General features: G+C 48.3%; 1 protein-coding gene across 1 annotated transcript; it reads right to left on the bottom strand.

Moving 5' to 3' along the window:
- Positions 1–1,872: 1,872 nt before the first annotated feature.
- On the bottom strand, positions 1,873–14,310 carry KLHL40 (kelch like family member 40). The gene is made up of 6 exons (XM_071734582.1): positions 12,944–14,310; positions 8,643–8,803; positions 6,914–7,021; positions 5,358–5,543; positions 3,988–4,134; positions 1,873–3,217 (listed from the first exon to the last, which is right to left on the bottom strand). Exons 1-6 carry the CDS (start codon positions 14,087–14,089, stop codon positions 3,106–3,108), a joined length of 1,860 nt encoding a protein of 619 aa, XP_071590683.1. The 5' UTR covers positions 14,090–14,310; the 3' UTR covers positions 1,873–3,105.
- Positions 14,311–14,533: the final 223 nt, after the last annotated feature.

Genomic DNA, 14,533 nt, shown 5'->3' with positions numbered 1-14,533 from the left:
TGTGTTGGGTTTGGTGGGAGATGTGTCCAGCTGTGGGAAAACTGGACTCCTGTGGGGGCAACAAAACAACAAAAAGCTTTTCAGGGAAGGGTTATGTGTAGGTGGAAGAAGGGGCTCAGCTCCTGGGGCCTTCTGACTCCGTGGGCTTTATGGGAACTATGAGCAGGAGCTCCTTGAGCTCCTTTAAAAGCAGCCAAGGAGAAACCAAGGAGCCCATCCAAAAGCTCCCAGTGCTTTTACTGACATAAAATGGAGTGGTGGAAACCTTGCCAGCACTGAGAGTGGAAAGATAATGGGAGAAGAGATTAATTTTGCACCACCCTTGGGATGTTCCTTCCCCATTGCCCTCTGAAGGTACCCACAGGGGGACCCGTGCTGGTGGACTTGGGTACATCTGAGCTGGAAAAAGAGGGAGCAGCAGCAAAGAGAGATGGTTCTGAGTATTCATGCTGGTATTTGCCATCTGTGACTGCTTTTGCAATGGAGCAGGTGCTTGCCTGCCTCTTGGCAAGGTGGTGGTGAACAGCTCTGGGCCAGACCTTGGCTTGGCAACGTGCAGCTTGGCTCCCTTCCTGGAGCCAGTGCTGGCTTGCAAGCACAGAGGTTTGGCCCTGGGATGGGACACTTCAAGCTCTTTTGGGTCCTTTTCCACAACAGATGTTTTTCCTTTGGGGCTTTCTTGCCACTGGCGGCATCTCCCACAGCTTTGGGAGGGATATGAACGCTCTGGGAGCTTAAAATCCCATTAAATGTGTTTCCCCATGGACAGGTGTGAGGTGAGTGACTGAGGATGGGGACCACCCCATAACAACTCAAAAACATTCCTGTTGACTTTGTAGGGCCCAGACTTCCCCCCAGGAGAGCCAGACGAGGTGGCAGCAGGTGGATGGGGTTCAACCTTCCAAGGTCTCAAGAGCTTTCCATCCTTTGTCCAGCAAGAAGAGCTTAAGCAAAGGTGTTGGTGACCAACCTCAGGCAGGAGGTGGGGTCCTACCACCTCAGTGAATAACTTTTAAGAGATTATTATTATTATTATATGCATGAATAATTTCTTTTTCTTCTTCTTTATTTTTCTTTTCTGCCCCAAGCTATTCTACACTTGGTAGACTCATCTTTAGTTAGCCTGGCAGTCATCCACAGAAATTTCTGCAGAACTGGGTAGGAGGTGATTTTTTTTTAATTATTTTGTTTTTAAGTGCATTTTTCACACATTTGATCTTTTCAAAGGTTTTTGTTGCCTTTTTTTAGGTTTCTTTTTTGTTTGGTTTTTTTTGGTTTTTTTTTTAATTGGTTGGTTGGTTTCCAAAGCTGTTTTGTGCCAGCCAGTCACCTTGGATTTATTTTCCTTGTGACAAATGTTTCATTACTGTTCTGATGTGATTGTCCTCTAAGAAGATTATCCTGGAACTTTTTTAAATCCTTAAAATGAAACCAGGATGAGACTCTGCTTCCTTCACTCATGCCAAATGTTTTGACTTTCCCCATGTCTGTGTTTTCAGCCAGATACAATTTTTAATGCCATCATTTTCAGGCCACTTTGAGGGTATAATTTTTTTGCAAGGCTTGTACTTGTTCTTTTTTTATTATTATCACCCCTGTTCATGGCAACATGAGGTCATGTAGGCATCTGGCTTCCTTCAAGGTCTAGGTAAGCTTCTGGTCCTCCCAGCTCTAGAGAACATCTGTAAGGACCTGAATGCTAAAGTTTCAGCTCCCAAATTGGGGAAAAAATAAGAATAAAAGCTGGGGCTGTGCCAGGCTTCCCCATGGAGCTCATTTGCTGCTTGTGTTCATCTCAGCTCTTGCATGGTCCTTTTGTTGGGTTGCTGTGGACATGGAATTGCAGCTCAATCACCATGCAAACACAGGGGATTTCTTTTGAAGTAGCCTAATGGTTTATTTTCAAATTAACCACTGGTCAGATGGTGTGGGCATCAGGTGATTTTTGCTCTAGCAGCTCTCTGCCCTGCTGCCAATACAGTTGTGTTTCTATCAAAACATCATTATGGATAACTTAAAAAAAAAAAAACAAACAAAAACCAGCCCACAAAACAAATTATATTTTTCCTCAGTGGGAAGCTCTCTTGGAGCCAACCACATCTGAGATCTCCGTGTGCTTCGCAAACTAGAATACTCTTTAAAAAGAAAAAATAAAAAAAAACCCTCGGAACATTAAAAATAAGAGAAAAAGCATAAATATAAAACCTTTCCCTTAAAAACAGCACTTGTCCAACAACAGGTGAGGACATAATTATCTGTGATTGAAGCTGAGGAGCCCAAAAGATGAATACAGATGCCCCCAGTGCCCATCTATCTCTTCCCCCCTTTCCTACCCTTCTCCTCACATGACTCTTGCCTTCCTGTAGCCCTTAGCTCCTGGCTTCTCCTTAGGCCAAAGTCAAGGTGGAGGCAAAAAACCAAGACTATTTTCTGTCCATTGCAACTTCCAAAGCTTTTCTGTTGCCTGCATTCTCTTTTTTCTTTTTTTTTTTTTTTTTCCCTGTCACATTCCAACAGCCCTCATCACTTGGGAACTCCTCAAAGTCCCCCAGGGCTCTCCCTTACTACTTGACTTTGATCCTTCCTTCTCCTCTCCAAGGCAGTGTCCAGCACCATGCTCACAAGGACCTTAGGTGGGGAAATAATTTGTAGACCCTCTTCCCTGGGAAACATCCCTTGGAATCCACCTTCTATCTCCACTGCTGGCTGGAGAGGTTTAACAGCAGTTGAGAAGATGGGGAAAAAAGGAGAAAGAAGTGGAACATGGGTGTGACCTTTTTGTTCTGTCTACTGAGACTGGAACAGCTCATTCCTCCCCAGTCTTCTCAGTCTTCTCAGGGCTTCTCAGTCTACCCCAGCTCCAGGCCCCTTCTCCAACTCTCTTGTCAACATCTTCAAGTTCCCATTGGGCTTCCAGACCATTTCCCCCTTTTCCTATTTGCCTGAGTAAATCCCCGTCACAGATGCAATGTCCTACACAGTATGCACATCTCCCTGCTGATCAACATGGATTCCCCTCCCATCCCTCCTTGCCCCAGACCCCCACGGGAAAAAAAAAAAAAAAAAAAAAAAAAAAAAAAGATTAAATAAATCAATCACTCTTGGCTACATCTTCGTCAGGCGCAAAACGTTGAGGCGCACGGGAAGGAAAGTGGCACCAGAGGCGTATTGGATCTCCCTGAGAACACCTTCCCATTTCTTCTGCTCTTCATCATACCTGGGGGGAGACAGAAAGACTCTTTTCAGCTGCTCTTGGAGTGGTGGGAGCCCTGGTGTGGGCTGTGATGTCCCACAGACATTATTTGCCCGCAAGCTGCGGTGATTCCAAGATATTTGTAGGATGGGGATGGGGGAAAATTCTGCCCCTGGGTGCTCTGGTTTGCAGCTCTGGGCTAGGAGACATGGATATCATAGAGTCATTTTGGCTGGAAGAGACCTTTAAGATCACAAGTCCAGTTATTACCAGCACTTGGTCTCACAGGGTTTATTTTTGCACCGGGGAAATGGGCTGATGGCACCAAGACTGAGCATCCAGAGTGAAGTCCAGCAGGTGCCTGCTGAGGGTGCTCTAGAGCCACAGATGTGAAAGAGGTGCAAGCAACCATCAGAAGGTGTTTTCTGCCCACTTCTCTGCTCCCACTGAAGCCTGTCTGGTTTCCAGCCCGAGCACTGGGAGAGGATGCATTGCACAAGACTCTGTTCCACACCAAAGGGGATGTCTGGAGCCACCTCCAGGCAAAATGTCACTGCAACAGCAAGGCTACAGGAGCAGATTTTTCCCTGCTACGTTACTATATATGAGGCTGGGAGAGATGACTGAATCACTTAATGTGCCCTCACACTTCTCATCCAGAGACCCTGCAGCTTTGTGCTGGGGTAACCACAACCAGAAGGTATCGAGAAAGAAAAAAACTCTTCCTTCCCTCGAGTGGCTCTGACTAACAACCCTCCCATGCTCCCTTGGACAGCCCTGGGGAAGCTCATCACCTCCAAACGTCGTTCAGCTCTGTTGGCACCAGTTCTCCTGACTCTGTCTCCACCGTGGCGAAGCCTCCGAGCAGGTAGAGCACCCCAGCCAAGCTCACCAGGCTGACCGAGCTGCGCTCCTGGGGGAACTCAGTGAAGGTGTCCCACCTGCCACGTTGAGAGAGAGGAGACAGGTTAGGGCATCCTGGATACCCCTCTCCATCCTGAGGCTGGCCTCAAATCAGGAATGAACCACTGAATTAACTGGTGGGTAGGTCTGCACGGGTTGGGATCACGCGTTGAGCATTAGAGGATCACAGGATCATCATCTGGGTTGGAAAGGAGCTCTGGGATCCCTTGATCCACTCCCACCCTGGTTCCCAGCCCATGGCACTCAGTGCCACATTCAGTCTCTTCTTAAAAACCTCCAGGGATGGAGAATCCATCACCTCTCCATCCCTTCCATCATCATGACAACATGGAAGCTTGGCTTCATTTTGAGTATATGAGCTGTGAAGCGTGAGCTTCCATGGACCAGCAGGTCCCAGTGGTGGGACATGCAGCACACCCAAAGCCAGAGACTCTACTGTGTTGGGTGAAGCTGCCAAGATGAAGCCACAGCTCTGCAGGGAACCCAAGGGCTGCACCAGGTGGTGAAACTGCTTTCGAGGTGAACCTGAGATGATCCACAGCCCAATTGCGTTGGCACTGGTGATGCCCAACTCTCCAGATTGGGAGGAACTGGTATTGGGAACTGCAAGCAAACTCCAGAATGGTTTGGAAGTTGCTTAATGCATATCATCATAGAATCATAGAATCCTAGGGGTTGGAAGGGACCTCGAAAGATCATCTAGTCCAACCCCCCCTGCCAGAGCAGGGCCCCCTAGAGTACATCCCCTAGGAACGTGTCCAGGTGGGTTTTGAATGTCTCCAGTGAAGGAGACTCCACAACCCCCCTGGGCAGCCTGTTCCAGGGCTCCGTCACCCTTACAGTAAAAAAATTTTTTCTGATATTCAACTTGAACCTCCTATGCTCCAATTTACACCCATTACCCCTTGTCCTATCACTGGTCACCACTGAGAAAAGCCTAACTCCATCTCCCTGACACTCACCCCTTACATATTTGAAAACATTGATGAGGTCACCCCTCAGTCTCCTTTTCTCCAAACTAAAGAGACCCAGCTCCCTCAGCCTTTCCTCATAAGGGAGATGTTCCACTCCCTTAATCATCTCAGTAGCTCTGCGCTGGACTCTTTCAAGCACTTCCCTGTCCTTCTTGAACTGAGGGGCCCAGAACTGGACACAATACTCCAGGTGCGGCCTCACCAATGCAGAATATCTATAGCTGCTCCTTGTTTAATTACACCCTAAGGTGTGCTCAGGTACATACTTGTTGGTGGCAATGTCATAGACTTCCACCGTGTTGGTCAAGCCGGAGTCGGTCACGCCGGCTGCTACGTAGATTTTGTCCTTGTGCACGGTGGCTCCAAACAAGGAGCGGGCAGTTTTCATGGGAGCCAACTCCTTCCACTCAAACTTGGATGGGTTGTAGACACACATCTTCTTCAGGCACTTCCTAGAAAGAGATGGGACAGAAAAGGAACCTCGATCACCTGCTGAGGAGCAGCTTGGCACTGCGGTCTTCTGCTGGGAAGAACGTGAGGGTCTCTGGAAAGGATTTTACTTCTACACAACTTTACTTCTACACAATGACATTTTTTGGGGCATGCACCCAAAGATGCCCATGCCTGGAGACATCATCTGTGTGCACAACATCTCCTCCTGCTGTGCCTGCTTTGGGTAGGAGGCTTAAAAGCATCACCCATCTGGATGTGGGTCCATGAAGCAAAATGCCTCTCAGGAGCTCAGTGGTTCAGTGCTCCTGATCCAAGCTGCCTCAGCACAAGGACATGGACATGTTGGAGTGAGTCCAGAGGAAAGCCATAAAAATGATCAGAGGGCTGGAGCAGCTCTGCTCTGGAGACAGGCCGGGGGACTTGGGGTGGTTCAGCCTGGAGAAGGCTCCAGAGAGACCTCATTGCAGCCTTCCAATACTCAAAGGGGTCTTACAAGAAAGATGGGGACAATGTTTTCAGCAGGACCTGTTGGGACAGGAGAAGGGGTGATGGTTTTAAAATAGAAGTAGGAATATTTTGGCTGGATATTAGGAAGAAATTTTTTACAATGAGGCTGGTGAGACCCAGACCCAGGTTGCCCAGAGAGGTGGTAGATGCTCCATCCCTGGAAACATTCAAAGTCAGGTTGGATGGGATTTTGAGCAACCTGATCTAGTGGGAGGTGCGTGGTGGATGGGGGGGTGGAATGAGATGATCTTTAAGGTCCCTTCCAATCCAAACCATTCTGTGAATCTGTGAAATTTCCCCAGTAACATCCCAGTTGCCCAGGTGGGCAATAGAAGGTGTGAGAATGTGTGCATGCTCACACTTTTCAGACCAGAATCCTTTCAGAGAAGGACCTGTCTTGGCTGGGTTATGGGATTTTTGCTCTGCCAGCAAACCAGTTCTGAAGTGGTGCCTGGGAGAGGCCTTTTCTGCTGATCCCATCTCCTACAGGAGGAGGACAGGATGGGGGGTCAGGTGTGTTGAGTTTTTTCACCCCTATTGCAAATACCCATCTGGATTTGACCAGGACCATGCTGCTCCACAAGAAGTCCAGAAAACCCTTAATGTAAAGGGGATTCTTGCTCTTCAGCACCTTTCCCAATTTGTTGTGAGCAAAGGGGATGAGGAGTTCCCTCTCCTGTGAGGATGGTGGCATTTCCCTGATGTCCCTGTGGGACTTCCAAGGGCTTGGGAAGGGCTGCAGTCACAGAAGTGAGTTAAGAGAGAAGAATCCACATCCCCCACCCTGTCCAACCCTATTAAACAACATCCAGGTTGGGGTGGTACCAACTCACTCCTGAATTTCTTTGGATTTTGGACTTACTTGTCACTTCCTTTGCCACCAATGACGTAGACAAGTTCCTTGTGTGACACCACCCCATGGCCATAGACTGCATAGGGAAGGGAATCAGCTTCACCCCACTTGAAGGACCTGGATCAGAAAAAAATGGGAAACAAAAGGGTTTTTATCTTGCTGGGTGAGGCCCCATGACACTTTCCAGACCTGGAGGTGAGCACAGATCCTGACCCAGTCTCACAAGTAATGAGGTTTTCAGTGAGGTGGGGACCATCCAATGAATTTTGTTAACCTTAAAAAAAAAAAAAAAAAAAAAAAGGGCAAAATAAAACACTTAGAAAGCTTGTGCTAATATTAATTGTTTTCTGTGGCATCCTCTACTCTTGGGCTTTGTGGACACACATCCTCACTTCTCCCAGGATCTCACCTCCCTTACAAGGGGGACCAGCTGGAAACAAATGAGACCAAGATTTCTGTATGATGGGGGAAAAAAAAATAAATTAAAACTAATGAGACTCAGGGGTACAAGATCCTGAGGACAAATTTATTTTTTGGCTTCCACTCTGAGGCTCTTTGGTTGGCCAACACTCAGAAAGGCCCCACAAGGGTGGGTACGTCCACATTTTACAGGGCAGCTGAGCAGGGAATGTAGCAATAAGGCTTTGAAAACTCCAAGATTGCAAGATCCTGAACCTGAGAAATGTCTCCCACATCTGGAAGAGGTGTCTGTCCATTTAGTTCAGGCTTATCCCCAGTTTCCACACATGTAGGATGTAGCTCCAAGGACCTGCCCTTTGTTTTGCCTGTGAGCTGAGCTGCCTGGGTGCTGAAAGTTTTCTGATTTCCCAACCTCTCTGGGCAAACTTTTCATCCCATGGTCTATTATTTCCCCTATCCCTGTTTGTAACAGCTGAAATCTTGACATAAATACTGCTAGAAAGCCAAGTGGTGCTGATCACACCTTTAAAATGGTATTGAAATCACCTCTGAGCATCTGGCAGGGGTAGACAAATCTTTTCCTGGAGTCTGCAAGGACAGATAAAAGCCCCATTCTGTGAGAATGAAACTGGTTTCAAATCTCTGCCTCTAAAACTGACTTTGAAGCACCCCCATCTAAATATAGACTGGTGACACCTCCTGCTCTGCCTCTTTGGGCAGAGAGGAGCAGTCTTTGGATGCTTCTGTCTCCTGCCAGCAGAACAGGATGGTGCATTTTAATAAAGCTCATGAGTCAGAGCCCCTTGTCCAAAAATAATTGGTAATTAAATTGATATTAATTACCTATTCATTGGTATTTTAAAATTAAGCCTGGTATCAATTAATTTTGATTGATTGCAGTTTTCAAAATAATCTCTCCCCTTCAAAGCCCCTCCTGGTGAGACCACGGTGGAAGTCACCGAACCTCCAACCAACCAGTGGGCAAGAGCAGAAGGAAAAAACCCATTCTTCTTGCTGCTCTGTACAGTTCTCCCACGAGCACCTGCTAATTTTGGTCCCTGATAACCTAATATCCCCATCACAGCTTCCATCTCCCAGAGGTTCAATTCCAACCAACGAAGCATCTGGAGAGGGACAGCTCAGAGACCCAGGGTGGAGCCTGGGACAGTCCCAGTGGTCTCAGTGTCTAGCTGCAGAATCCAAACCCTATCTTCAGCATTTTTTTTTTAGTCCCTGGAGTGCTGGAATCATTTTGCACGACAGCTGCTTCACCTCCTGTCACCCACCTCCCACCCCAAGCTGGCAGGGGAACACTCACAGGCGGTCGTAGCACAGGACCGAATCCAAGGTCTTCTCTCCTTCTTTCAGCTCTTTCCCTCCAACCACAAAAATGGAGTTTTCAGCCTCTCCCAAGCCAAAGAGGCAGCGAGGGGAAGGCAGGGGGGGCATCCCCAGCCAGTCTGCATCCAGATGGTCGTACTGGAAGGCAACATATGGGCGTTAGTATCTGCTCCCCTCCCCAGCCAGTTTGGCTGGGACAAAATCAGGGTCTAAAGCCTGAGGGCAAGGTCCATTCCCACCCGCAGCTTGGTCACCCCAGCAGGCATTTTCTGCCCTCTCAGTCTCTGCCTGTGCCTCACCATCTGGTGCAGGATGGGGGGGTCTTGGGGCAAACCCAAGTATCGTGTGACAGAAGTTGAATGATAAGAGCAGAGATGGGACACGTTCTGCTCTCTGCACCAAAGCCTTGGCTTGGTCATCTTTGGGTGACAGAGCCCATTGTTGGGCTTAAAATGGGTATTTCCTGGGACTGGAGGAGATGACACTAATTTTCTTAGAATTTTGCCTGAATTTCCTCAGCTGTAGCACACACCACAGCATTTGATCCTGGTCTTTTCCATCTCTGCCAGGTCTTTGCCAGGTGTTGGCTGCACAGCTCCCTCCCCTGAGCCCCTTCCTCCCCCACAAAGTCTCCTTAAAATCTTCTTACCATTTGTATCCTCTGCTTCTCCAGATACTGATGTTGTCCCCTGCCACCCCAGTGTGTGTGAGGGTTCATGACATAAAATGGTTGTGTTTATCTGCTCAAAGGCTCTTTACAGGAGACCCATCTACCCATTAGGCTACAACCCAATTTTTCTCCTCTTGCTGACCAAAGTGTGCCAGATCCATCTGATGGGAAAACTAGATGAGCTGGCCAGATCCTTGGACATCTGTAGATCAAGGTATTGCTTCATCTCCCACCAGGAAAAAAAAGAAAAAAAGAAAAAAAAAAAAACCCAAAAACCAAAATACCAACCAAAAACCCAAAGAGTTGACAGCACTGGGGCTCTCTGGGCATCAGGGAACTGTAAACCAGAGCAACAATTTTTAACCTAGCTTGGTAGCAGAGGAAGGGCTTTGTGGGTTAATTCTGGGGTGAGGTTTTGCAGCTGGTTTGGTTGGGACTCTGCAAGATAAAGCTGTGATGCATCACTGCCTGGAGCACTGTTTGCTGTGGGCTGGAGCCAAAGAGTTCCAGCTTGCTGGGTTTCCTCCAAAGCCTGGGCCTCAGCTGGGTGCCTGTGGGTTTTGTGTCTTTGTAAGCTGCAGTCCACATACGTGTTATTTATAGTGCAAGCCTGAGCAGCTCAATCACCAGCAGAGTTCCTGCTCCTTGAACATTTCAGCATTGTTTTCAAGTCATCAATCTTGCAAGTGACACAGAAAGGATGCCCTTTCCCAGCTGAAATGCCAATGGAATCGGTTTGTTCCTGACAAAACTTGCAAGGCCTCAGGGATTGATCAATGTTTTCCTAGGTTGGTGCCTGTCCTTAAATCTAAACCATCCCTGACCTGACTCTGCTGCTTTCAGCAGGGGGAATGGGAGGCCAGGGAGGTCAGGATCAGAGCCAGGAGGTGTAAGATGCTGCTGCTCTGACACAGGGATGCAAGGGTTCATCATGCAGCTGGTTGTCTGCATTTGGGTGAGGAAATTTCAAGAAAAGAAATTTCAAGAAAAGGAAAGAAAGGAAGAGAAGAGAAGAGAAGAGAAGAGAAGAGAAGAGAAGAGAAGAGAAGAGAAGAGAAGAGAAGAGAAGAGAAGAGAAGAGAAGAGAAGAGAAGAGAAGAGAAGAGAAGAGAAGAGAAGAGAGAAAATTGGCAAGAAAAGAAGAGAAAATTGACAAGAAAAGAGAAAAGAGAAGAGAAGGAAAGGGGAAAGGGGAAAGGAGAAAGGAAAGGAAAGGAAAGGAAAGGAAAGGAAAGGAAAGGAAAGGAAAGGAAAGGAAAGGAAAGGAAAGGAAAGGAAAGGAAAGGAAAGGAAAGGAAAGGAAAGGAAAGGAAAGGGAAAAGGGGAAAGGAAAGGAAAGGAAAGGAAAGGAAAGGAAAGGAAAGGAAAGGAAAGGAAAGGGGAAAGGGGAAAGGAAAGGGGAAAGGAAGGTAAAGGGGAAAGGAGGAAGGAGCTGAAAAAGGTCACAGGATGCCCAAGGTGTTTGCTGCTGAGTCAATGGGAAGGTGGGAGCTGCTGATGGAAATTTTGCTCTTTGCAGCTTAGGATCACAGATTAATTTAGGTTGAAGGCACCTGCAAAGCTCTTTCCTCCAGTCTCCATGCCCAGATGGGTGCAGCCTTGGAGTTAGAGCAGTCTGCAGGGCTTTGTGCAGTCAAATATTACATGTCTCCAAGAATGGAGGTTTTGTGACCTCTCTGCACCTCTGCTTTCAGCCTTTTTGGGAAGTTTTTTCTCCCAGGTATCTGAAATTGCTTTTATTGCAGCTCCTGGCCATTGCTTCTTGTCCCATCTTCGTGCAAATCCAAGACTCTGAATTTCTGCTCTGTGTCCACTCCTGTAAGGGAGCTGCAGACACCAGCTCAGCATCAATTTGTACCTCCCATACTCCATCCCTGACCATCTTGGTGACTTTTACCCAGTACCTCAATGTCCCTTTTGTACTGAGGAGCCCCAGACTGGACACAGCACCCAAATGTGGTCTTACAAGTGTATAACCCAAAGGAAAAAAACCCAAATCACTTCCCTTGACCTGCATGCTGAAACAGCCCAGGACATGTTGGACCTTCACAGCCACTCAAGGAATTACTTTCCCTGGCCAGAAACCAGGCTGAAGGAGCACTGATTTTCAGACATGGGTTTCAGCTGAACACAAACAGCCCCTCAACCTGCTCTGCACTTGTAAGTGATGGAGATGATGGACACAGCTGCTGCTGTCCTCAGCTGTCCAGAGTGAAAAGCTGGGACTCAAACAGCATTTCCCCCACCACCTCTGCTGCCTTTGCCATCCATCCCATGCTCTAGGGTTTCTTCCTCCTGATTTCTCCTTTCATGAGCATTCCATGGGTTCCATGGAATCCAAAGCCTTTCCAGGTGAGGTCAAGCATGGTCCCTGTACACATGGTGCAGGTGTCCAGACCTACCCAAGCAATGAGCTCATGGAGGGATCCAGGCTGGATGGTCCAGCTTGGGAACTACCCTTAATTTATCCTTTTATGCTGCTGTTTTTCCTCCCAGAAGATTTTCAGCCATGAGAGAGGAATCATAGTATGGTTTGAGTTGGAAGGGAACTTAAAAGTCACCTGGTTCCATCCCCCTGCCATGGGCAGGGACACCTCCCACCATCCCAGGTTGCTCCAAGCCCCATCCAACCTGGCTTGGAACACTTCCAGGGATGAGGCACCCACAACTTCCCTGGGAAACCTTTTCCAGTGTCCCACCACTCTCATAGGGAAAGATTTCTTCCTGATGTCTAACATAAATCTTCCAGCTTAAAGAACAAAAGGATTTCTGGATATGGGGGAAGGATGGGGGGTTTACTGCATTCCAGCAGGAAGGGGAGGAAACTTGCTTTAGTTGTCCACAGGGAAAGTGCTCTTGGGTCAGAGCCCAGGGCAGGGCTCAGGTTGCCTGTGCACAGCTCTATCTGACCTCAGCTTTGTTTACTGCTGAGTTAGAGCAGGCACTTTTCTCATGGGGGATCCCAAAAGACATCACACCAAGGTTTCCCCCTGCCCATGATAGAAATGGCCCAGAGCTGGACCTAAAACACCTCCAGGGGCAAGAACACAGCACAAAATGGGGCACCTGCTGATAGGTAGGGACATACCCTGAATGGGGCACCTGCTGATAGGTAGGGACATACCCTGTGTCCTTGGGGTGTTTGCTCTGGGGCTGGAGCTGCTGCTGTTGCCTTTGCTGGCACCCAGCAGAGCCCCCCTTGGGTTTTACTGAGGTTTCGTAAATTTGAAACCTGAAATACTGAGGTTTCCCCTTTTCATAAAAGGGGAACACAGATGATACAAAGTTGAAGCCAGCCCTGATACCACAAACCTTCCAGTTAGTGTGCCCTGTGGCAGCCAGGGCTGGACCCAATACACTGTTCAGTGTGGTTCCCTCCTCATCATTTGGATCACCAAGGGTTCCTCAATGACTGGAACCAACCCCCTCAATGAGATCTGCCTTAAAAAAACAGGGAAAATAAGTCTAGTAAAACAGGTCAGATGTTTTACCTTCATTCACAACATTCTTTTTAGCCTCTGTTCTATGGCAATGTGCACTACAGGCATCCCATGGCAGCTAGAGACTTGTTGTGCTCCAAAGGAACAAAAGAAAGATAAAGTTAGTACCTGGAGGAAGTAGGAACTCATGGGATCCTCTTTGCTGTCCTCGTTGTAGTACAGTCCTCCGACAATGAAGATCTGATTCTCTTTGGTCACCAGACTGACGTGGTTCTTCGGGATTTGGGCAGACAGGGAGGCAAAGTAGCACTCGTTGGCAGTGGGATCATAGGCCACTGCTCCACTCTCACTCACCATAAAAATAAGGTCCTGGAGGAACATCCCAAAGCGCATCGTGTCATTTAAGATCCCCGGGAGAGCATCCTCCTCTGCATCTTCCTCCTCATCCACAGCTCCGTTGACAACGTTCTCATTCCCTTGCTTTTCGCTGCTTTTCTTCACCTTCTTCTTCTTTACCACGGTGATTTTACCTTTCTGAGCATCCTTCACCATCTGCAGTTTCTTTAGCAGCTCCGGGCTGGACTTGATCATGGAGTGCTTCTCCACGTGGTCCTTGAGGTAGTCGTTGGGCATCAGGCGGAAGCGGATGCTTTCGAAGATGACAGGCAGGGCCTTCTGCCGGCTGTCGTGGTCCTTGGTCCCCACCCATCTCATCACCACTTCGAAGACTGTCTCCTCCTTCTCCACGTTGAGGGAGTCACTGGAGATGATTGCAATCAGCTCGTCGGGGGAGAGCTGGTAGAATTCCTCATCCCGGGAAACCAACGCGAAGCGGTCGCAGATGAAATCCCGGGCGGCCACCGCCAGCCGGGCACAATCCAGCATCAAGCCCAGCCTGAAGATAGCCAGGCAGTTGCTGAGACAGAGCCTCTTCTGCAAGAAGGACACACAGACGGTGAAGATGGAAGGGATCTGGAACATGTTGGCCACGGAGAAGATGTCCTGCACGTTCTGCTCAGTGATCTCCAGCTCGGAGGTGTAGATATAATGGAGGATCTTGCCCATGACGTCTGGGTCAACGTCTTCCAGACTGACCTCCCTCTTCTTGCTCTCTTCCATGTCTGAGAGGAACATGGCTCGAAAATAGGGGCTGCAAGCTGCCAGCACCAGCCTGTGGCAGGGAAACTCCTTCCCCTTGACTTTCAAGACACAATCCAGGAACTTATTGTGGTCCAACATGTCTTTGAGTCCATCCTGGAGGAGAGTTTGTTGGTAGAGGCGCAGTTCTTCCGCTTGATCGAAAGGCAAACCCATGGTGAAGAGTAACCACTCCTCTTTTTTTCCTTTTCTTTTTTTATTTTCCCAATCCTTCTTTAAATAATTATCTAGATATTTATGAATATATCTATCACTGGTAAAGAAACTCACTCAAAGCAGGGCTGGTGGCTCTCCCTTGCTTCCAGACCTTCAGCACACTGGGAATGTGGAACACTTGCTCCCATCCCAGCTGTCTGGGTGCTTCAGTTTCCAACGTAGGGCTTTATATATAGCCACAGCCTTACAAAGCTTGAGGAATCCACCCTGGAGCATGTGTAAGCTGATCACCCTTTAATATGACACACTGGGTAAAGAGGGAGGGAGGGGGATGGGGGAACAGCTGTACTTCCAGCCCTGGTGCTTCAGGAAAAGGTCTGGCAACCCCTTGAGTCACCACAGAGGGTGGGCAGGAGGTTTTGCTGCCATCCCATGATGGGAGAC

Source organism: Heliangelus exortis, chromosome 2 (assembly GCF_036169615.1).
Source record: "Heliangelus exortis chromosome 2, bHelExo1.hap1, whole genome shotgun sequence".
Classification (NCBI taxonomy): Eukaryota; Metazoa; Chordata; class Aves; order Apodiformes; family Trochilidae; genus Heliangelus; species Heliangelus exortis.
The sequence above is the reverse complement of the archived record's forward strand: the minus strand, read 5'-3'. Positions and strand labels throughout refer to the sequence as shown.